This window comes from Mesitornis unicolor, unplaced genomic scaffold (genome assembly GCF_000695765.1).
Source record: "Mesitornis unicolor isolate BGI_N332 unplaced genomic scaffold, ASM69576v1 scaffold4098, whole genome shotgun sequence".
NCBI classification, from domain to species: Eukaryota; Metazoa; Chordata; class Aves; order Mesitornithiformes; family Mesitornithidae; genus Mesitornis; species Mesitornis unicolor.
Window position 1 is genome coordinate 86,511 of NW_010201071.1, and position 24,103 is coordinate 110,613.

Here is a 24,103-nt window from a genome sequence, read left to right on the forward strand (position 1 = left end):
ACCAGCACAGGACGAATGACACCAGGTTTTGTCTTGACCCATGGCACAGCCGGAAGAAAAGAGATGGAAGAAAACCACAATAAAATGCTTAAAAATTTACAGAATATTTGTTAGACAAGTCAATTCCATTGGGGATATACTGACTACATTTTCTAAAATTTTATTAACACATTTCACCACCAAAGTTATTCAGGTGTCATGCTGTCTGGCCTACTTTTAATACAGACTGTGGACAAAAATGGCAAGAGCAGTTTTTATACACAGAACCTCATCTCTGACATCTGTTTGTAACTGACAAAAAATAGATACTGGGCTGTCAAACTATGGTTTTTGGGTTTTGCTGGCTGTTTTTGCTAGCTGTTCAGATGCATCATGATAAGTTCATCAAGTCATGATCTATGCACAGCCACATGCCTGCTTTCACGCTGCAAATTCCTTACTGCGCTCCACATAACAGTAACTTTGAAACAATGTGATGCTCCTAGCCCACACCCAGGCAGCAACATATTATGGGAAAGCCTTTCTGGGGAATAATACCAGTGAATGCATGCTGGATTTTGACAGTACCTTTAAGAGTTCACTTGGAAAAATACAATTTTAGAAAATTAATCAGCGTGGATGTGTGATTCTCCTCATTTCAGACAAATCGGACTATTTAATCAAGAAAAAATTCTTGGTTATCTATCAGCCAACCAAAAAATTAACTATTAACTTGTCAATTTAGTACATTTGCGATTTTTAGAATTCTTCCAGTAAAGTCTGACATGATGGATTACAGCATAAACTTCAAATGAAGACTAGGGGATAATTTTAAAAGAGACATCTTGATTAGTAAGCAAAAGGAGAAAAAAGTGTACGTTGTCACTGGAATTTGGTAACTACTGAAGCCCTGGAGGTATCTGTGATTGAATTTAAACTTTTAAATGAATCAATTATATTATTCTCTGTTGCAGCTACCCCACAGAAAATGGGTGATCTTTGTCAGAACTGATATAGATAACAACAGGACTTCTGCTGAGCTCCTTCTGTGGTTGCATCCCAGAGGGGCAGCTTGCCCAGCTGGGACTGAGAAATAGGTGCTGTCATGGCTCCCCATCCTCAGTACCCAGCAGGGTATAAAAATGCAGAGAAGAAACTTAATTCACTATTAGATTTATTTATAAGATTTAAACTATGTACATTTAAGAACATCATGCTGCCTATTTACAAGAATGATACACTTAAGCAGTTTGGGAAAAAAGAGCACCTTAATATGAAAGTGAACATAAAATTATGAAGCTAAGATTTCTGGATATATGTAAACTGAGTTATAGATCACCTTAAAATAAGATCTGCAGGCACCCAGCAAGGGCAGGGCAAGAGAGGTGCCCGTTGGAGGGGAGGGTACAGGAGGCAGAAAATGTCCCCATGTTTTGTGCTTCTGCCCTGGGAAAGGAGAGAGCAGTGCCCAGGGGCTGAGGTGAAGATGGCAGAGGTGGGGAGGAACACAACAAAATACCTTCCCTTAGCTTTGTGTTTTATCCCCTCCCTCTTTTCCACAGGTTGTGGTCCTTGTATCTGCGTCATCAAATAAGAATCAACATATACAACTGAGAGCAAAAAATCAGCCATGAGGTGATATTAATTTTTTTAAGAGTAACAACTGCCAAGCTGCATCACAAACTTTTTTATTAAGAAGGTCAACTTAGTGAAAGATGCACTGTTCATTTAATGAATTACTATTTCTTTGTAGAATTCACTATAAAATACTTATTTTCCTCTCTGAGATTTCTGAGAAGAGTTTGTAAAAGTGAAAGAGTCCTGGCTTTCCACAGAAAGGTAAACATAAAAATAAAAAGAAAGCTACAGTTGTTATTAAATCATCATTAAGCATACGAAGGACTTGTGGCCTTCTAGCACTCCACCACACCATGTAACCGTGCAATTAAAAGCCCATTCAGGTACCTGAAATCATCAAGGATAAGCTACTCTCCTTATGTAGGAAACCTCTTCCAAAAGTACACTGTAGAAAAGCTTTTAAGAAACCATTTTCTAAACAACGTCACGCACTCAAGTGCTGACTGAGTCATATGTTTATGTCTGACTCTGCTAACAGGCTGGCAGACATCAGCCAGCAACCAGAATTTGAAATACTTTATTAGCTCCCTGACAGGGTGTATAAAATCTTTGATCCAAAACTAAAAAATGAACTCTTTTTCTTTGATAGCAGGTGTCAAAACTGACACTGCTGAGAAAAAACCTAAGACTTAGTCTTGCCAAGGAAAGTGTTGGTCTTCCTACAACAGCACTGAAAATGGCAAAGGTGGTTACGATAGCAAAGGGCTATATCATATGGCTACACCCCTGTTAGCAAATTACACAGGGCCAAGACACAAGCTCCAGAGCTGACCCATGACCAGTGGTACTGAATTGGTGCTAGGGTGCTCCCTGGAGCGGTTTTGGCGCAGGTCAGCAAGCACACAGTCAGAAATACAACATCAATTCTGACATCAAAAAGATTACATCAAAACATCTGTATTACAACTGACATCATCTACCTGGACTTGTGCAAAGCATTTGACACTGTCCTGCATGACATACTGGTCACAAAACTGAAGAAATGTGGATTTGATGGATGGACCACTCACTGGATAAGGAATTGGCTGGATGGTCGTACTCAGAGAGTTGCGGTCAATGGCTCAACATCCAAATGGAGACTAGTGATGAGTGATGTTCCCCAAGGATTGGTACTGGGACCAGTAGTGTTTAATATCTTTGTCAGTGACATGGACAGTGGGATCGAGTGCACCCTCAGTAAGTTTGTGGATGGCACCAAGCTGGGTGGTGCAGCTGACATGCTGGAAGGAAAGGATGCCATCCAGAGAGACCAGGACAGGCTGGAGAGGTGGGCCCATGTCAACCTCATGTAGTTCAACAAGGCCAAGTGCAAGGTCCTGCACCTGGATAGGGGCAATCCTAAGCACTAATACAGGCTGGGCGGAGAATGGCTTGAGAGCAGTCCCAAGGAGAAGGACTTGGGAGTGTCAGTCGATGAAAAACTCAACATTAGCCAGTAAACTTTCTCTCCTTTCTGCTCTGAATCCATCAGACCTCACTTGACAAATAGCAAGCACCAAGTGTTTTTGCCTGCATAGTTGTTATATCCAAATTTTCTCTACAGTCTCTTGCAGTCTTTGAAGCCTTCTGTTTCAAATAGGATAACCAAAGAATTCACTCATGGAGAGTAACCATTCGTAGTCCTTTTTTAAAAGAGTAGAAAATCCATTGATGGGAGTCACAGTGGCATGCCCAATGTTTCGCCTGCCCATTGAATAAAAGTCATGCATAGAGATGTATAGATATGTTTCTGGTCATCATAAATAATTGGTCCCTGGTAGAGCTAGTCAGAGACTCCACAAGAGGATAAGTAATAGGCTGAATCATAAATGCTGCAAAATTTCTAAGTAAAAATGTTATTAATGAAGAATCATCAGTCATGAATAGAGAACACAATGTGCTCAGAGACAGCATTGCTGTCTGAAGAAAAAACACACACAAGAATACCACTGTAGTGACTGTAAATTAAAACAGGTAAAATAAAATATACAGTGAAATAACTAAAATAGCTACCAAAAGCTAAGAAAGATGCACAAAGAAGATGATAGCAAGACTGAAAATTAATTCCTCACTTCATCTTTCCCCACAGGAAGACTTAGGAAGGTTCTCACACTGGCAAAGAGGCAATTTTGAGGAACTGTCTTGAATACAGTGTCAACAAGAGAGATTCAAGAACAAATCAAAAAAATGAGCAAATAAATGGCAAGGAATAAATAAATTTATAAAGCAGTTTCAGTGTGAAATTGCCAAACTATGAATTGTGGCATTTCATTTCAGACGTAATCAGAACCAGAATAATGAAAAGTGACAATTATGGGACAGCTTTTACTACAACATCCTGAAGAGGACCAGGAATCACAAGTCACTACGTGTGGCATTTCAAGCTGTGCAAAGTAGTAGGAGCAAACTATACTAAAGAACAGAATTAGTATACATATGGACAAATAATAGGGTATGGCTTTTGAAAGGACACTCATGCTTGATAAATTTTTTAGTTAAAGTCAGTGATACACAAAAGCTGGCTGATACAGTAGATGTATATTATGTTTAAACTAACAATATGAGAATCATTAGACATCTACGAACACACATTAGATGAAATTAAGTGAAAATCAACAGATAGCCTTATGTGAGGCTCAGTGTTTGGTTTTGGGTTTTTTTCCCACTGAGTCCCTAAATGCACAACCATGGGTAGCAAAATGAAGCTACTTCACAGAGCATAGAGAACAGTGGATGTGCAGCCATGCTGCACGTGGATTTCCAAAGACTTTAGTGAAGATCTTTCAGCAGACTTTACTAAGGAAATGGAACTGCTAGGGAGTAAAGGGAAATATTTCCTATGGACCAGTTAAAAGATAGGGAGCAAAAGAATGGAATAAATATTTAAAATTCACAGTGGAGAGAAGTCACAAACAAAGACGTGCTCTGGAATCCAGGCTTTTGAATTATGGTTGTACATTGGCTAGAGAGGTGACAGTTTGCTGGTAAAACTGAAACATTCAGGGGAGTAAATACAAAGTATCAGTGCAAAAAGCTGCAGAGAGATCTTATGATACTGAGTGAATAAATGACAAAAAGCTGGATGAAACTTAACTGAATTCAGCATTGACACATTTCACAGGGAAAAACTAAACTACATCCTAAATTTACACATGCAGTAATTAACTAGCTAGCTCAGAAACTAGCTCTTACTACTCAGAAAATATATCTTGGGTTTATTGTATACAGTTCTATGCAAACATTGGCTTACTGCTCAATACAAATAAGATGAACTAAATAAATTGCTAGGAATTGTTAAGAAAAGAATAGAAATAACAGTAAAGAATCTTATCACATCATCATGTAAATAGGAAGCACTGTGTTCAGAGCTAGACAAGAGCAATTTTATGGTTATGGCCTCCAACTTTCAAAACCAAAAACCTGAAAAAGATATAGAAAAGGGCAACAAGGATCACCAAGGACAGTAGCCATATTTCACAAAGAGTGACTAAGCAATTTTGACTTTTCTGTATGAAAAAGAGATAACTGATTATGGTATTATGGTTAGTACCTAGGAAATCATTAATATTATTTAGAAAGTGAATAAAGAAAAATTATTTGTTGATTCAGTACAAGAACTAAGGTCAAGTGGTAGGTTTAAAACAAAGAAATAAAGTACTATTTCCCAAAATGCATAATTAAAAAGTAAACCCCATTGCTACAGAATGTTGTAGAGACCAAAGTATAACAAGATTCAAAAAGCAACTGGAAAAAATCATGAAAGGAGAAGTGGTCAAAGATTATGAAACAGAATAATTTTATTCAGGAAGTCTCTAAAATTTAATTACCTGAAATATAACAGGGAAAATTTCTCATCCACATCTCATTTTTTTCCCTAAGGATTCATTAATGGTCACTGTCACTTTGACAGGCTCCATGATCTCTCTTCTAACTCTTTTTCAGAAAGTCTAACTCCAACAGGACTAAACTGTGATCAGAGCTAAAATTAACATCTAATGCATAAACTCCCTTTCTTTATATTATTTTATCCTTGCTTTTTACTAGTTAAGCCAGCTTTGATTTAAACCAGCTTGTAAGAAGAAAATAGATGCCAGAACACTGCCACATATAAACAAAATTATAGAAGTGGAATATTAGAAGAGTCCAAGAACCAGCAGTCAATAACTATTGCCATACACATCAAGATTCAGCAATACCCTCTAGTTTGTTATTTGGTCCATGAGTGTATAAGAAGTGCTGGGATTTACAGTTACATAAAAGAGGTGTGTATTCAGTATAGAAGACAGCAATGCAGCTCTGTAGGAGCAATGCAGCTTTGTAGGAGGATGTTGACTGCAGCTTCTTTCAAAGGACTAAGAAAGCAAATAATTATTACTTTAGATTTTGTGATTGTGCAAACTTTGAAAAACAGCATATCCACAGCTGTGCAATACATACCAGAGTACTCTCTGTTACCATAGGTGCCGATTTGTAAAGGTTGGCCTGCAAAAAAGGTAAATGTATACAGTATTACATATAATGTCATATAGAAGATAATTATATGATTATACAAGACAGAACAGGAGAGAAGAGACAGAAGAGAACAGCAGTATGCTTAGGTACAGAAGATTTTATCACTGATGCAGTGACAAGCAATTGGTAAAAGAAGTTAAAATATTATAACTTCCAATTTATTTCTGGGTATAATCAAATATGAATGCGTGTTGCTAAAGTTTTAGGGATACTTTTTCCAGTTGCAAAAAAATTTCCCTTTTTCATATCAATCTAATCTTGAAATGCAAATCTTGACACTTCTGAGCCTGTCATTGTCCATTAATTTGCAGCACCAATGTTATTAAGATTATCAATTGTATTGGGAGCTCAGTCCAACCTTCTTATCCTTCTGAATTTACATTATGAAAACCAGAACAATCCTGCACAGGCATTACATTTTTTTTCCCGAGTATACACTGAACAGCAGAAGCCTTGTTTTCCAGATCAAGAGTAAATGAGACAAGTGCAAAGTAGCTGTGTGTGCATGTGAAGTAGCCATGTGCCACAAGCTTATTTGCCCATGCAATGGTGAGATTCAGAATTTTTGATGTCTAAGGTAGTTGCACTGGATAACACCCTGCTTCTGTAGAGACAACATGCCTCTCCTTGATGTAGGTGTGATTTGGAGGCCTTGAGACTCTAAAATGTGAATATTCTTCAGTATGGCGGTAGAAAAAGTACTAGACACAATGGTTAGATGTTATAGCTCCCATAGAAGACAAGTCAGTGCATTACAGCCTACATCCTCTGCAGAAGACTCACTACAGCTGGATTTTTATTAACTCAACTATATGTTTCCCTCACCATTTCAAGCAGAAAAGCAATTCCAGCACACCTGGAGAGGGAATAACACTCTCTTCCCTTGTTTCCCTGTGACAAAGATCTTGCCGAGATTTGATCACAGAACTTTTAATGTGGGCTCCCAAGCACTAAATAGAAATGTTTAATCACTCCTTGGACCTGTTAGCTTTACTCCTCCATTGGTGGTGAGAACAGCATCACCATGAGTCATGGTGGAGGACTGTGTTCCTCACTGACAGCACTCTTATCTGTAAACACAAATATTGGTGGAGGAAACCTTCCCACTCCCACAGGGTCAGCTGTGATTTAGCACTAAATCTTCAAGAAGTACTTCTTCTGTCCTTGACAGAGTAAACCAGAATTTTATTAGTGGTTCCTTACGTACTATGGACTCTCTTTTGAACCATTAACCAAGTGTGATGACCAATCTCATTGTGAGCTTAAAGACATCAAAGCACTTCAGAATTATCTACAGATACAAGCGGCCTGGAATTAAATTCTCTCATTTCAGTGGTGCAAAGTGAGAGTAAATCTCATTTCAAAGGGGTTACCTGAAATGTGTATAGGAACAGCAGACCATAGATCAAGAAAAGCAATACTTATTTCAGCATGTCTGTGAGCATTTTCAGCTGCTTCATGTTCTCTCGTTTTTTCACTTGTATGTCATGTCTATAACACTTAAAAAAGATTGTTTTTTAAATGGAATTGTCAAGAAGAGCAAAAATGTCAATAATATGCAAAGTAATTATTCAAATTATTTTTAAAGTAATAAGGTGGTCTAAATTACAAAATTTTAAATTTTCTAGAACTTGAAATTAAAGTTAAGAAACCTTTAATCAGTGACAGTAAGGAGGGAGGAAGGGATGAGGCCACCCAGGGCCTTGTGCTGGACTGGAGTACTCACTTTGAGAGAAAGAAAGTAGAAGGGGAAGAGAGGACAACTCTATGAAAAACCACCTCAGTGTGATCTAGTCCTAAGGGACAGAGGACAAGCCACCACCTGGATTATTATCTAGGACAGAAATAGCCTTTGTATGTCCTACCAAGGAAGCAGAGCAAGAGAGGGAGGAAGAGTCTGTGGCATATGGGGGCTGTTAGGGACACCTGGCTCATCACTCAGGAAACTCTGCTGCAGAGTGCAGTGATGGCAGAGTCCAGAAAAGCCTGGTCCCACCAAGTCCAGCCACCACAGCACACCCTGTACACCATGGTTTGTTTTCTGACACACAAAAATTTCAACATGCTTGTACAATTTATAGGAAAGTTTGGCCTATCAAAAATCCTCCGTGTTATTCTCAAAAGTATCTTAAATATTTGCTTGCTTTATTTATCTAGAAAGTTCCAGGAGAAACTTGGAAGGAAGAGTTTGCAAGGGTTTGTGATTTTCCAGCAAAGAAAACCTAACTATTCTTAGGCATATAAGTTGGATGCCTAAATTTATGGTATCAGCCACAGTTTTAGACACTGGAGATCTGCACTGGAATAGTATTAAATATGCTCGATTCTCACAGGCTACTTCTGAAACACATTCTTTTATTTCATTAAAAAAGCTCTCTTTCAATATCTAATTAGTAAGAGCCAGTACAATCTGCCAAGTAAAAATCATGGTATGCAATAAAATATGCATACCGCCACATTCAAGAGGCAAAGTTGAATTGATCAGTCAAGCATTGTGCTGGCATAAAACTGGAAGGTTTCTATCACTTTGCCAGCACTGCTCTGATTTGAGGTTCAATAGAAATGCTGAAAGATGAATAGCAAGCAGAAATTTCTCACCACATTACTAGATGAGTTGTAAGTAAAATATAGAACCTGCAGTAACTGTGTGTGCTAGTGAGAATTAAAATGTTAATTGGGTTTAATGTTTCAATAATTGAACAGATGACTCAATATAGAGATTTTTTTTTTATATGTTGGAACATGTGTATATGTGACAAAATAGCTATTCATCTAAGGCTAAATGATGGGGTTTCAGTTAGCTCTATACCTTGGAATGAAAAGTTTGGGTCAACCCCAAATTCTGATAGATAGACAAGATATAAGGGACTTCCACTAAAGCAAGTCCCCTACAGTACAGGCTGAGTCCAAACAAATGCACCTTTCAGCACTCGTAACAGTCTATTTGCCAAATAGGTGAGCCCTTGCCCCATGCTCGAAGTAGACAACAGCAAAGAAATGTGTGAATAAATGAATTCTAACATTGTATTCTCATAGGTAAAATTATCAATAGACATCACACTGAAAGGATTCTGGCCATGATATATTTACAGCAGTGGGAAGACATCTCAAGTCTCAGTTACCAGTGCTCTAACATATTTGCTTCTCTGGACTGCCAATACCTCACATCACAAGTAGATGCCTGTGCAGACTCAGCCAGTATTGTAGCAAGAGTAGATGAATTAGACATTTCTGCATGCAAAATGTAGCATAATTATAAAAGTACTTACATATCTGGTTTCACGCCCAGCTGCTCTCTGCAGTGTTGTTGACGCCTTGTACAAAATAAACAGACATATTAAGAGTAAAGAATTACTCTAAGAAGTAACTCAAAGAGATTTTCATCATTGTGACAACCTATTAGTTTCTCAAATTCAAGCGAACTTCAGTTTTACAGAAAGAACCATGCAATACATGAGAGTAAGGTATATTGAAGTTTTCTTTGATATGTTTATTGTAGAAAATACTATTTCATTTTTACTGCTCATAAAAATTGATCCCACTCTATTGAAGATGGCATTTAAATTACCTCTGAGTACTCTCATGGCAAAATGCTTATTAGTAGATAGCTGTAGGTGTGGTTGCCCTGTGATATTTAAGTTACATTTTCTCACAAAATAACCTGAAATGGCACTTTCCCATGTTCTCATTTGCAAGACCTTGCTTTCATGTGACTGATGCATGCCATTTCTAAGACATTTACTATAACATACACTATTTTTTCCTTCCTGTCTATGACTTTCTTTTACCCTCAATTTAAGCACATGACTCTCTCATTTTGAGGTCCTCACCACCTTTATCTTGGTCCTTATGCTGCATTCTGTTAAATTCACCTTTTGCCCCCTTTATCTGATTTCATGACAGCTAAGAGATGCATCCATTTGGTCAAGGGTCAATTCTAAAATGCCCAAGGAAGTAGGTTTTGGATGCTATAGTTCAACTTAGTAACAGCATTTTAACCACATCAGATTCAGCACAGGCATTGGAAAACATTCCCTCAATAACAGTCTCTATCTGCTTCTTTGGCTACTATCATGATTCTATCTTTCAGGTGCCTGAAGCTTGATTCACCACTATGTGCTAGTTGACAGAAGTAATTCCAAAATGGAAAATTAAGTTTGAAGTGTGTATTGAATATAGCCTCTCAGCAATACTGTTTCTGTGCCCTATTGTTGCATGGTGGACTGGTCATTGTTTAGGATATTTTGAATGCATTAACTTTTTGATGTGTTCCTCTGCAAAAAATCCCTTTCCTCTCATTTCCATTTGGGTTTCTGCCATTTTCATTTTTCTATAGCTACCACAACCAAGTTAAAATTACCTGGGGTAAACTGAGCACAGAACCCTCTTCCCTTCAACCCAGTAGGCACATCAATGTACCTTAGCAAAACCAGAAGTTTAACACCAGTATAGAAAGTTACCTCTGCCTCTCACTACCTGTTTCTGAGTTACCCCAAGTGGATGTAGCAGACACCCCTCTCCAGTGAGTGGCCAGGGTTAAAACAAAATCAGCACCTAAGAGCAAGTCTACTTAGTAATTACCACATTTTCTGAAAACCAATAATAAACATGAAAAAAAAAAAAGTATTGAAAGATGTTTCCAAAAATTGAAGCTAGAAACATCATCTCTTCTGTAGCAAGGACACATAGATGGGACAATATCTGGGAGATGGCCAGAGACCCCACAGTATGAAGGATTTCTTCCTTGTAGATCCTAGTCTCTGAAGCCTTAATGTACAGTTTCTCTTTCATGGTATAACTCCTTCTGAATTCAGGAAAGCATCCTGCAACAAAGACTGCACTGACTCCAGGGCTACAGTTCTGTCCTTCCACGTCTTTTAAACTATCAGACACTTCTACTGATGTATCTCTCAGCTGCAGTTTTTTTGTTCCTATAGGTTTTACTGTCGCCAGAGGCTCTACTATGATTTTGCTTGGCTTGACAGCTACCTGGAAAGAGCTCTTGGTGTGTGGGAGGGCTTATTCACCTACCTTGCCAACATCTGACTCCATGCTCATCTGCAGAAAACTTGGAGAAGATTCACATCGGCGCTAGAAAATTATTTACAACAGAGAACAGACTTCTTAATGACAAGAGACAATAGGAAAGGGAGAGAAAAAGTAAATCCCGCATACTGATGGGTTACCATAGTCAACGGATCCTGCAGGACTTGATCAATGACAGAACATAACTCCTCTGTTTGTTGTCTGAGCTGAGCAGGCGAACACATCTGAAAAAGGAGGACACATCACTCACTTAATCTCTGCTTTTCTTCTTTCTAATACAGATTTGAAAGAGATCTAACAGCACTACCTCTGAATGGGTGTCCAAAGCAGTGCCTTCAGTCACACTAGCTGTCTTAGTTGGCTCTTCTAATGCCTGCAATTCAAAAGATTTCAGTGTGATACTGAGTTCAAAATTTTAAAAACTAAGTAGACACACACTTTTTGCAGTACTGTGTCTCCTAATATGCCACATTTCGCTGTGGAAGGATGGGTAAATAAGAAATTACAGGCCTAGTAAGGTTCTTCAGGTTACCATCTTCTGATTCTGAATTAGAGGGAGGGGGGTCGTAGAGAGGGAGAGAGCTAGGTGAATTGTCTCTACTTTTAGAGATCAGAAACTACTGGTTTAAACTGCCTTCTCCCTCAGCTATACCCCTCTCCTTTGCAGTGCACATAACACAGTGAATGTGCACTGTGTGGCACAGAGGGATCGAGGGCCTACCTGCCATGCACCAACAGAGGAAAGCCACCAGCTGTAAGCAGGTGGACAAGGAGTCGTCCAAGCATGCAGGAGGCACTTTCATTTTCTCCAATATTTTCTCTAAAATATGTCTCCAGTTTAAAGAGGATTTTACACTAATTTTTTGGATTTTAGCCTGAAATCAGAATTGTATAAAGTGAAATATGTGCCATACATATCTGATATCACATTAAACACAGCTGGTCTAAGCAGGCACACAATCTCTCCAAAACAAAACAAAAGCTTCTTGTAGTTGGCTATACTTCCCACTTTCCTCCACCTGTACTTGGAGCAGGTTTATGAATAGTGGGAATCAGTTTGCCAATCCCTTCATTTTATCAGGAAACTCACAAAACACTTTCAAAAGCCAAACTTAAGTGCTCAGTTCCCTTCTGATCTCTGTCCAGAGTCTGTGAGGCACATTCTCACTGCCATCACCCATTTTTGCTTTGAAGCAATTTTCAAATAGAAACTGTGCCAAGACCAAAAATTACCCTGGAAACCTGCTGATGCATGAAGCTGGATGATGGGGAAGGGACCCACAGGGTTTGTGGATTTTTTGTTTAACACATTATGGTTTTCTGAAGTTTCATTTTACCAGTTATTTGCAAAAAATTAATGATACTAAGAGACAAAAAGAGCATTTCAGTCTTTCCTTGACCAGCTACTGACAGCATATGCCTATGTACACATAACTGAAATGTTAATTATATTTTACTTTTAATATTATTTTAATAATATCCACAAATGATCCTTCACAGAAGCACATTTATGGAACACCATGTCTTCTGTCAGACAGTATAGTAAAAAAAAAATGAAGAGTAGTTTCGTTCCAAACACGATTCTTCCCTCCCCACCAGTTTTAGACGAACCTGTTGGCCTTGGAGTAGTTGTAGTTTTAAAGGAAAAAAGTAAAATAATTACTATTTTTGACACACAGAAACTAATGTAATCTTATCACAGGACAGAAGATGAAAGATATATAGCCTTTTTCATCTACATTCAGTTAAATTCTCAGATCAACAGACAGTCCTGTAGAAGAGGAGGGTTCATCTAAAGAGGGCTCAGCACTACACTCAATCACTGTGTCCCTTGTTCAGCTCCAGTCAAGATGACATGCTCCTGGTAAACATAAAATGAAGTGATAAAATGATGGAAGAGTCATTCCAGTACCTATGAGGGCCAGGATTGTCAAAGTAGCCTGGTGTAGAGAGATAATGAGTCTTAATGTGAGTCAGGAAAAACAATAAGTTTTAATCAGTCACAAGTTCAGAACGGAGAAATTGCTAAGCTTCTCAAAACCCCCAAGAAATCAGTAAGGTAATAAACACAATAAAGTAATTGTAAAGAAAAAATACATCTTCTTATTTCATACTGACTTTGTCAGAGCAGTGGAGAGGGTGAGCAAAATCAAGAAACAAGTTCCCTACTGAAGGACTGCTACTGAGGAATCTTTCTCAAGGAACAGCAGCCACATCTACAAGTCTCTGTTCAGAACCAAGACTCTGGATCATTTAAGTACCAAACATCCATCAATTTCAGTAGAAATTGGGCATGCAAATATCTTTGCATTTTGGAGCCTTCATTGACTAAAGAACTCAGGTAAGCCCAGCACCAAGACTTATGTGCTCTGTAGTCCTTCTGAGACACAGCTACTGTGCAGGAGTCATACTAGAGAAATCTGCAGTGTTCCATCTAATTTCTTTCACTGTTGTTTTATCTCTTTTTTTTTCTATTTGAACAGTCTGAGTCCTCCAAAGGAAGAGAAGAAATAGAAATCTAGATTTTAGACATCTCTATCATCTCTACAAAGAAAAAAGTTTCTGTTTAATCTGATGTTAGCTTTTCAAAATACGACTGAATCCTTTTTTTCCCCAGCAGTATCCTTTCTTCTTTTTAAATAGAGAAAAATATCAGATTAAAAAAGTACAACTGGTGTTTTGAAATTCATTACTGAAGCTATCAAGTAATAATGTTACGATTAATTTAAAGCATTAGTGTTACCTACAGTACTGCTGATTAACGCTATCAACAGTATTCAAGTTTCACTTCCTATGCTGATGGTCTAACAGCATCAAAAGTAAAACATTCCTATTTAGGCATACAATTTTTTTTATTAAATATGAAAAACAGTAATAGTGAGACCACAATTTAAAAGAAGAGTGCAATTTAGAGAATGAACATGTATTTGTGACAGGTGTTAAATGTTCAGGTGAAATAACCAGTTGCTGAACAACTAATTTTTTCCTTGCAAAAAGTAGCTTTGGGGGTGTGATGCATATATGCCATTGACGTCAGTGATGACTACAAACCTTCCCTCCTCTTTCCCCTCAAGCTATTTGATTGTTAAAGCCATATCAGAGTTGAAAGGATACTAGTAAATGATCCAAACAGGACCTCCAATATTCTGTTTGAAGAATGAAAGTTCTTGGCAACTTTTAGGAAATAGAGCATGTTTCATCCACCAATGAATCACATCAACAGTAGGGGAAAAATAAATATCACAACCTGAATCTGACACAGCTTCCTTCTTACTGTATGGTAAAAACCCTGGTCTGAGCAAAAGCCAAGTTTCCTCTTATTTCTCTTGCATATTTTTCTCATCAGTATATTTTTCTAAGCCCTCAGCATATAAAAAAAAATCCCACTTTTGTATAAGAGAACTTCACATACCATGAGTTTCTTTAACTTATTCCATGAAGATCCTGGTAGATGATACTGAAAAAAATGACTACTTTTCCTCTTATAGAATAATTAATATTAAAACCTGCATGGCCTTTGAAAGAAGGAGGGAGCTCATATCCTGCTCCTCTATTGGCACGCTTGGTTATTATTATAGATGAGCCGAGTCCTTTATCATTCTACAAATGCACAGATTATTTCCTTTTTTTCTTACCCCTAGGTAGTGATCTCTAGCCTTGAGAAACATTTTGACATGAACACGTAGTCTGGATGCAAGAAATTCATCTAGTAAGTGTACAACAGAAGTACTTGGGGAAAAATACATTGTTTTTATTGAAATATTCACAACAAAGTGTTGTCAGAAATGCTCCTGACATGCTTGATAATAGCTAATTGTCCAGCAGTTAGGTCTACCATCTGAGACTGGGAAAAAATTGGCTTCCAAGTTCCTGCTATATGATTTCAAGGATGGACTTGAATCTATGTTTGCCATGATCAACCTCTATAATGAAGGATGTTTAATAATACAATAGGTAGGAGTTCACTCAAGGCAAGAACTTAAAGCTGGGTCTCCAGTGCAGCAAATCACTACCATATTTGCTCAGCTGCATTTCTCTGTTTTCACGAAAGAAAACCCAAACCCAAACCACTCTCATTTTCCTTCTACATGAGGAGAAAAATGTTTTTAGGTTTGTTGTTTTGGTTTTTTTTAATCTCTCCACTGCACTGCTGGCAGTCCACTCTGTAGGTGATGATGAGATGCAATTATTAGGTGTTTGGAGTTTTTCTAGATGTATAACATCATCTGGAAAGACTATTTTAGACTGTCTTGAAGTTAGGCAAATGGTGTTTTGACAAGAGAATATGTGAAGAACAGAGAGACAAAATCTATAACCTAAAATATATATTCTTTAAGACAGAGGGTTTTTCACTACACTTATTTAAAATTGAAATTATAGCTCTCTACTTGTAATTAGCTTATAAATACAAGCCAGATAAGTCAACAATGCTTTCATTCGCACCTCTTCCAATCAATAGTCAGTTATACCTAGTGCTTTTCAAAGACTTGGTAACTGTGTGGTAAGCCTTGACTGTGAAGCAGGTGTACTTGATGGCACACTTCATCATTCTGGATTCACTACAGTCCAGATTGGGGAAGTCTGAGCAGAACACTTGCAGCACCTCCTCCTCTCTTCTGTCCACCCCAAGTCTGTATGCTCAGATTTCCTTTCCATCAAAATGATGCCCAGATAAGGGAAGATCATCCAAATTAGCATGCAGAGGGGATGTGTACCTGGACAAACACAGCAAACTCAAATTCCCCTACATAGACCTTGCTGTAAATCAAGGACCACTGAATTGTTCAGAGAATACTTTTTTGGTTTCCAGTTCCAAGATGACCAACAGAATTTTGGGGATACATCTCAAATTTGACATAATTCGGAAGATTAGTAAGATCCAGTTTAAGAGACTGCCTACTTAAAGAATTTTTCTGTAGCTGAAATAAACTCTTCATCACTATTTCTTTTGAGTGAAATATATTTTTATAGATATTTTATAACTAAAATCTCTAAATAAGAGATGCATTATTTTTTAAGTACTACCTGATTAAGAATGGAATTTTGAATTAACCTATGATCACTTCTATGCAACTACAGAAGCTATGCAAGAGCGAATGTCAATAGAGGGATGACTCACTGATTCATCGTTAATAAGGCCAGAGGCAACCACAGTGATCACCTAGTCTGGCCTTTTCTTTAAACCACAAGACTGCCTGAAATTACTGTATGAAGTGCCAGAAAAGTGTCCTGTCTTGATTTTTCAATTTCTTTGATAAAGAGGCCATTTCAGTCTCCGGAATTTTTTTCTAATAGTTAATTAATTCTTTCTGCTAAATTTTTACCTTATGCCTACATTAAACTTGCCCAGCTTTCTCTTCTAGCCAGTGGATCCTATAATCTGCTGGGTTGAAGAATTCATTATCAGAGTCCATGGATCTGTTTCATCACTGTGAATCTGTATGGTCATAATGGCGCTGCTGACTGACCATGGTTACCACCACCCTCATTATCACCATCCCTGTTCTCCTTGCTCAGGCTTTGTGGAGCTGTGCCCTTGCTGGTGAGGATGGTGTCTTGCCAGCCCTGCTGTCACCCCAGCTCCTGGTTCACCTTCTCTGGGGAGCAGCCCACTCTTACTGCTTCTTGACAAAGCCTGGCCATACTGAGAATAAGTCCCTTAAAAAAAACCCAACTTTTTTTTTCTTCTGGCTGTGAAGGAAGTTACAGACCAACCTTCCAAGAGATATCCTAGATTGGTCTTTCTTAGTGCAGAGCACAGGTGATGTGAAGAACATCAGGTTCATAATAACTCAAACAGCCAGAAAGCATGCCAGTTATGAGATTTTATGAGATTAAGCCACTTCTGGGCTTGTCAAAGTATATATATACATGTAGTCAATAAGCCTCTTCTCTGCTAATGAGCACATATTTGAAGAATTTGCTTTGAGTAAGAGTACTGTGTCCTGTCCTGGGCTCCTCAGTTCAAGAAAAACAAGGAACTACTGGAGAAATTTGATCAAGGGCTTGAAGATGGTGAGAGGACTGGAGCATTTCTTTTATGAGGAAAGGCTGAGAGAGCTGGGTCTGTTTAGCCTTGAGAAGATTAAGAGGGGATCTTATCAGCACTTATAAATATCAAAAGGATAAGGCACTCTTTTCAGTGGTGCCCTGCGACACTACAAGGAGAAATGGGCACAAACTGGAACACAGGAAGTTCCATTTGAACATGAGGAAGAACTTCTTTACTTTGACAGTGACAGAGCGCTGGACCAGGCTGCTCAGAGAGGTTGTTGGAGTCTTCTTCTCTGAAGGCATTCAAAACCTGCCTGGACGTGTTTCCATGCTCAAACAGCCAGAAAGCATGCCAGTTATGAGATTTTATGAGATTAAGCCACTTCTGGGCTTGCCAAAGTATATATATACATGTAGTCAATAAGCCTCTTCTCTGCTAATGAGCACATATTTGAAGAATTTGCTTTGAGTAAGAGTACTGTGTCCTGTCCTGGGCTCCTCAGTTCAAGAAAAACAAGGAACTACTGGAGAAATTTGATCAAGGGCTTGAAGATGGTGAGAGGACTGGAGCATTTCTTTTATGAGGAAAGGCTGAGAGAGCTGGGTCTGTTTAGCCTTGAGAAGATTAAGAGGGGATCTTATCAGCACTTATAAATATCAAAAGGATAAGGCACTCTTTTCAGTGGTGCCCTGCGACACTACAAGGAGAAATGGGCACAAACTGGAACACAGGAAGTTCCATTTGAACATGAGGAAGAACTTCTTTACTTTGACAGTGACAGAGCGCTGGACCAGGCTGCTCAGAGAGGTTGTTGGAGTCTTCTTCTCTGAAGGCATTCAAAACCTGCCTGGACGTGTTTCCATGTCATATTCTCTAGATGATCCTGCTCTAGCAGGGGGATTGGACTAGATGATCTTCAGAGGTCTGTTCCAACCCATACCATTCTATGATAAGAACACGTTCTAGAAAAACCATTAAGATGATGATAACCTAATAGTTTCATAAGAAGTTGAAAAATGCTCACTGAAATTAAAGCATCTACACACACATAAAAGAAAAAAATGACAAAGAAAGTTAGACACAAGGAAACAATTTAGAGGCAGACAAAGCATTTTACCTTACATGATGTATCAATGGCAGTTTTCCGTCATGGTATCTAATTAATACTGCACATGAATCACCTCTAGGATCACCCACATCACAGTTCTGACTAATCTTATTTCTCATGACTATTCCCACAGTGGAAGACGTTGGCTTCAGAGGAGTTCAATCTTATAGCAAAATAATTTTTTAGCACTTTGCGCAGATGATATATTCTTAATCATGCATTCAGCTCAGTACTATTTCTGCCTTGCAGATATTACATCCCTTCCTTCTTTGTTAAAAAAAAGCCACTCAAAAACTTCTTCTTCACATAACTATTATATTAATCTTTTAAAAAATCACTTATATAGCTAAGATCTTATTGTCTTTAATCTCTCTCTTTTTAATCTAGCACATAAAACACATTCCATAAAATGAGAGCAACATAATTACTGTCACTGAGCTGTAGTGTGGCATGAGTTCCTTCCCTGTTCCCTTCCCAATATTTTTGAGGTGAATACTTGGATATTAGAACTTGGTACCATGGGGCCTCTGTGTGCCATGTGACTCCTTCAGGCTTCTTTAAGAGCCACACTTCAAATGCCTGTCAGGTAACAAAACAGGACTAGCTTAGAAGCACCATAATTAGCCACTGGTATGGATCAACAGGAGATTACTGTCCATAATTCCCAAGACAAGAGAAAGCATGAAGCCAGGCCATGCTGAAACATACAGTTTGCAAATGAAATTAGTCAAGAGCCTCTCCTGAAGGCAAATCCTGTAGCAGAAAAATGGTTTCTTATTAGTTTTACACAACTCTGCTTTCACTACTGAAGGATACACCAAAATGACATTTTCAATAAATCAGTAGATAACCAAAAGTCTCTATTTAAGCACAGATATTTTTTGAGTCTTACTTTTTCTACAGATATTGGCATTAGATTGTACAATTCGGTTTTATGTATTTGGGATAATTAGCACACAGCTTGTGAGTCAGTGCCCTAGAGAGCATCAGTGAGATCATCAAAAGAAATCCCCTTTCTTCTGAAAAAGTGCAGTCAAATGGCTGACATGAACTCACTAGGTCATATTGGGAGTGTCCTCTCTAAGTCAATGCTCTGCTCAAAGTCACCTACCTGGCTTGGTTTGCAGAGTAGTGCAGTCTCAGAGTGCATAAACTGGATGCACTTTTAGATTAAGTCAACCACAATCAGCACTTCAGGAGTCCACCAAATGCTTCCAGCTATTAACAGGCAATCTGACCAAACAAAACCATCCCAAAATACATTCCATAGCGGTGACGGATCCCCTGCATCTGCTATTTTCCTCTCCAGAGCCATTTCTATCAGACCATGTTGCATGTTAATGCAGACATAGTCTTTGTTACTGCATTCAAGATTTAAGAAAGGGAAGGATCAAGTTTTATGCAAATAATTAAAAAATCATTTGAGGTTAAAAAACATTGGAAAAGAAAGGAATGCCTCTTTTTTGGAAAAAAAAAATCTTATTTATACCAGTTAACTGATAGCTACTAGATCACAATCAGTAATATTTCAAGGACAAAATTATCATCTTGAGATTTTTTTACAGTTAGGTTCACAGTCTCCAATGCCTTTAGGCACCGCAAACTCCTGTTGAAATCAACTGAGCTGTGTATGTGAATACATATTTAAACGCGTAGTTAAGAATGCTTAATCTTACAAAAATTAATCAGACGCTAAGTTCCTGAACTAGGTCCACAGAAGGATTTTTCTGATAAAGCTATAACTGGATGTCAGAGTGATTAAGCATGCCTTTCAGCACACAGGACGTTAAGCTCATTGCTTATTATAGGAAATTGTTGTTAAACTTAGTTGGCTATTCTTTTGTGCAAAAGTAATTTGAGAAAAAATAATAATAAAAAAATAGACATCGGTAGGTATTTTGACCAGCTGGTCAAATTAACATATCTTGGGATGTTAAATTTACTAATATAAGCATATCTATAGAATAATCATTAACTGACCATTTACTTTTTTACAGTAAATTTATTTGCAGAAATTCAGATTAATGAAGGCTTTGATCTTCTGTTGAAAATAGTTGACTCTGAAAAATGGTTTGAATTATAATCTTGAGCAGTTAGTTCCCAGAGCTCACATTCTGCAGTATCCCCCACAGAAATGTCAGAAAATGTACACGAAGTTGAACGGTCTCAAATATACAATGCAATTCCAATGTCTCTGAGCAAACACTAACCTTCTGTTCCATAAGTAATGTGTTTGTAGGGATTGCTGCAAATGCCTTGTAGCTTGTCTTGATCTTGTACTGCTAAAAGGGTAAACCAGAAAGCAGGAAGAGAAGTAAACCAGGGTAGAAGAGAGAGAGGGAAGAAAGAGGAAAGGTACGACAGAATGAAAGGCAATTCCAATTGTCTTGCAGACACGTTGCAACACATACATATAATGCTTATGTATTACCTAGGAAAGCTATTTCTTAAAGAAAACCTAGTGTTTCTGTTAAGAATTTAAAGGATTTTTAAAGGACTGCAACATACATCTTCTGCTTTTAGGAATGAAGGGAATTCCTCTACCAGCTTATAACCTTTAAAGTTATTTTGATCATTTTCTGCTGACCACTATCCTTAAATGAGTATCAGGAGAGGTTGTGAGTCTTTTCCAAGTTTACTTGTGATGTGATATGATAAGGTGCAACTACCTTTGCTAGTATATGCACCTTAACAACTGCTGCTATGTGGTGTGATCCCAGACCACTAAGTCCGAGGGATTTCTGTAATTGCCTTTAATGAGACTGATTAGGATCCTCAAATGCTGATTTACCTGTGTAAGTGGATAGATCATTTAAGTCATGTCACAGCTTTTCATCTCCTGAATAAGTACCTCTACCATCCAAACAAATATTTCAAAATAAGTATAGGAACTAACTTTAACCAAGTATACAGAACTGACAATCTAAACCATACAAAATGCATGGGTTTGGGTACAAAAATTCCAAATCAGATTTAAAAATTATTCTGTATTAACAATTTATAAAGTCACTTGTTAATTGGTTCAGCTTTTTTGATGTACTGTTGTCCACAACAGTGAATATTGATGATTATGAGATTACAGGCTGAGCAGCACATACTTTGGGTCATTCTTTTGTGACCTTTTTATTTTCTTTATATCTAATAAAAGTCTCCATGACAGCAGAAGGGCCAAAATTTTAATTCAGATAAGAGAAACTTATATCATTCTTGCACCTCTCTTGAAATATTGTGGAACACTGCCTTTTAATTATTTCTATATATAACATTATGTTTGCTTTTGACTTTACTCATATTTATTTCTTAGTCAGAACTTGGAGACTGACAGACATTCAAGAAGTCAATAATCATAATAATCATACTGAGTGAACAGTCTGACAAAGCAAATGCAAATGCTGGAACATCACTTTTTTGGGGAAGTGGGTAGTAATTTATTTGAGATTTACTGATTCTAACTTGGATATCTGCTATTTAAGTGTATCAGACAAAACTAACACCATTTATAGTCATTGGTATTTCTATAGGATAATTAATCTCATCATAAAATAGGCACCTAGACAGGTAAAATAAAATCATGCTATACCATAATGTATTCTCTCCATTAACTACAATGGAATTGCCAACGTTATGCTTATATATCTAACTTTCAAATGTAAAAAGTCATGTGAGTTGAATTCTCCCCTCTGAACATATAGGCAGCAACACTCTGCTATAAATGGGTGTGTTATACATATTTATGTATATACAAGATCTATATGCAGATAAGATATAAAATACTACTCACTGAAGTAAGATGGAAGACAAAATTTCCAAATATTAACATTGGCATATCCACAAAGTATATCCTTGTTTGCTTAAAATGGATATTCAATCAAGAAAATTCTATAATTGAACTTGTAAATGAAATGCAAATTCTTCAAGATCCAATGGGCTTTTAAATATTATGAGATGGGCATCATATGTGATAAGAACACTGTGACCACTTTGAAGTTAGTTGTACTGTTATATGAACTAAACAAAGACATATTAGACTGTTAAAATGTAAAGGTTTCTATACTGCTTTAATGTGCCTTAGCTCTTCCAGACATGGTAGAAGTTGTGAGCAATGTGCTATTGTCACAGTGTCTGAAATGGACGAAAAGTCTTTAATTCCGTTTCTTATCTATGTGAATGGTTCTTGACACATTAGTTTGCATTACTTAAGATTATTCTTCAATGCCTAAACACGTGTAATAATCCAGTTTATAGGAATCTAGCAATATTTTCAAACAGCTATGGACAGTCAGGTCTGCTGGCCTACACCATGGTCCAGTCAGAAGCAAATCAACTCTAGTATCAAAGCTTGGGCAAATATCATCCTGGGGAGTTTTAGGGAAATAATGTCCTACTTTTCTTGCTCAAATGATCACCTAGGGGACCCGCAGAGCATTGTAAAGTGTGCTAAACTGTAAAGGCTTAAAGTCAGCAACCATCCATAGTATTGTAGAGCAATCTTTCCTGCTTTACAGTAGGTTTTGCAGCTCTGCTGAGCTCTGTGTTGCTACAGCTAGTTTGTTCCCCAGCTGCTATAGGTAGATATACATGCATTCCTGTGCTATATTCAAATAGGAAAAATCAAAGAATACATAGAAATGACACCTCATGAAACCACTGCAAAGAGTTTCCAAACGGTCAGAAGTTTCTATTCTAATCTGTTCCTGCAGAATTTGCAATTTTATCTATCTGCATCTTATTGTTCATTTTGTTATATTAGGTCCAATAGGACATTATTAAAGTGGATAAAAGAGGATTTTTATTTCCTGCAATCACCCACAGTTCACACGTCACACTGACCTGTGGATTTATGTTTATACTCACTTTGCAAAACAGTTATATTTTTAAATCATTGGTAAACATAAAGATAAATATATAAAGAATGGGAAAGTCTATGCATTTATATACACAAATGCAAACAGTTAAATAAGTTCATAGGTTATTCTTTGATCTGCATGAATTGGTGCATGCATAAGCATGCACATATAAAAGCTCTCCATTAAAGAATCCTTTCTGCATAATTGCTTTGATAGCATGCTTTTGAAACAGTTTTATGTGAATACTAAAAACGACATCTAATGTCTAAATTCTGGTTTAATAGGTGTTGTTTCAATGTGTCCTAACGTTGCTTCAACCACTGCTGAAGCAGCACCAAGCTTGCAAAATTACACATGCCAAAGTCAAGCGTTTCTTGATGCTGTGCTTTTCCCTTGGTATTCATGTAGAAAATTCATATTTGCAAAAACTTTGTCATGATTAAACAATCATCAGATGGAGCAACCTGCTTTTTGTCTAGTTCTAAAGTTGAGCTGATTGGTACTAAAGAGCATTAAATACTATTTAGGATGCTGTTTTCTCTCCTCAATCTTTTCCTTTTTTCTCTGGAAATATATTGAGATTTGAGGTTGAAGCATTATCAGAGAGCCTGCTACTATTAACACATCTGTGAAGTTGGTTGAGTTATGCCATAAACCAGGTATGGAAATAAATGAGCACAGGAGAAAAGAGGAGTGTGGAATGCAGACTGTTATTACGCGCAAATGAAGTCTCAGCCTCACATTTTAAAGCTGCAAGAGACCTTTCCTTCACTGAACACCCAGTTGCATTTGATTTAGAGATTTCAGATCTTCCACATCCCCAGCAGAGCAAGTTTTATCTGCATGATTAAAAATTGCGCCAGACTAACAGTCCAAATCTGTTAAACTGGTGGATGCCCTCCCAGTCTCAATAAGGTGGTGGGACAGTTTCAAAAGTGCCACTATATCACATGATAAAGCAGAATTAGCAGGAAAAGGAACCGTAGGAAAGACAGAAAG

At 37.6% G+C, this 24,103-nt stretch overlaps 1 protein-coding gene across 1 annotated transcript in view; it reads right to left on the reverse strand.

Annotated features, from left to right (window-relative positions):
• LOC104544934 (flocculation protein FLO11-like) overlaps nucleotides 1-24,103 on the reverse strand; it is a 27,593-nt gene that overhangs the window by 340 nt on the left and 3,150 nt on the right. Inside the window, exons 2-8 of the mRNA XM_010189940.1 lie at nucleotides 20,468-20,539; nucleotides 11,462-11,527; nucleotides 11,295-11,378; nucleotides 11,140-11,199; nucleotides 9,378-9,422; nucleotides 6,034-6,078; nucleotides 1-32 (exon numbers count right to left, since the gene is read on the reverse strand). The exon at nucleotides 1-32 is cut by the window's left edge and continues 121 nt beyond it. Coding sequence (XP_010188242.1) covers nucleotides 1-32; nucleotides 6,034-6,078; nucleotides 9,378-9,422; nucleotides 11,140-11,199; nucleotides 11,295-11,378; nucleotides 11,462-11,527; nucleotides 20,468-20,539 — 404 coding nt within the window. The remainder of the gene's footprint in view (nucleotides 33-6,033; nucleotides 6,079-9,377; nucleotides 9,423-11,139; nucleotides 11,200-11,294; nucleotides 11,379-11,461; nucleotides 11,528-20,467; nucleotides 20,540-24,103) is intronic.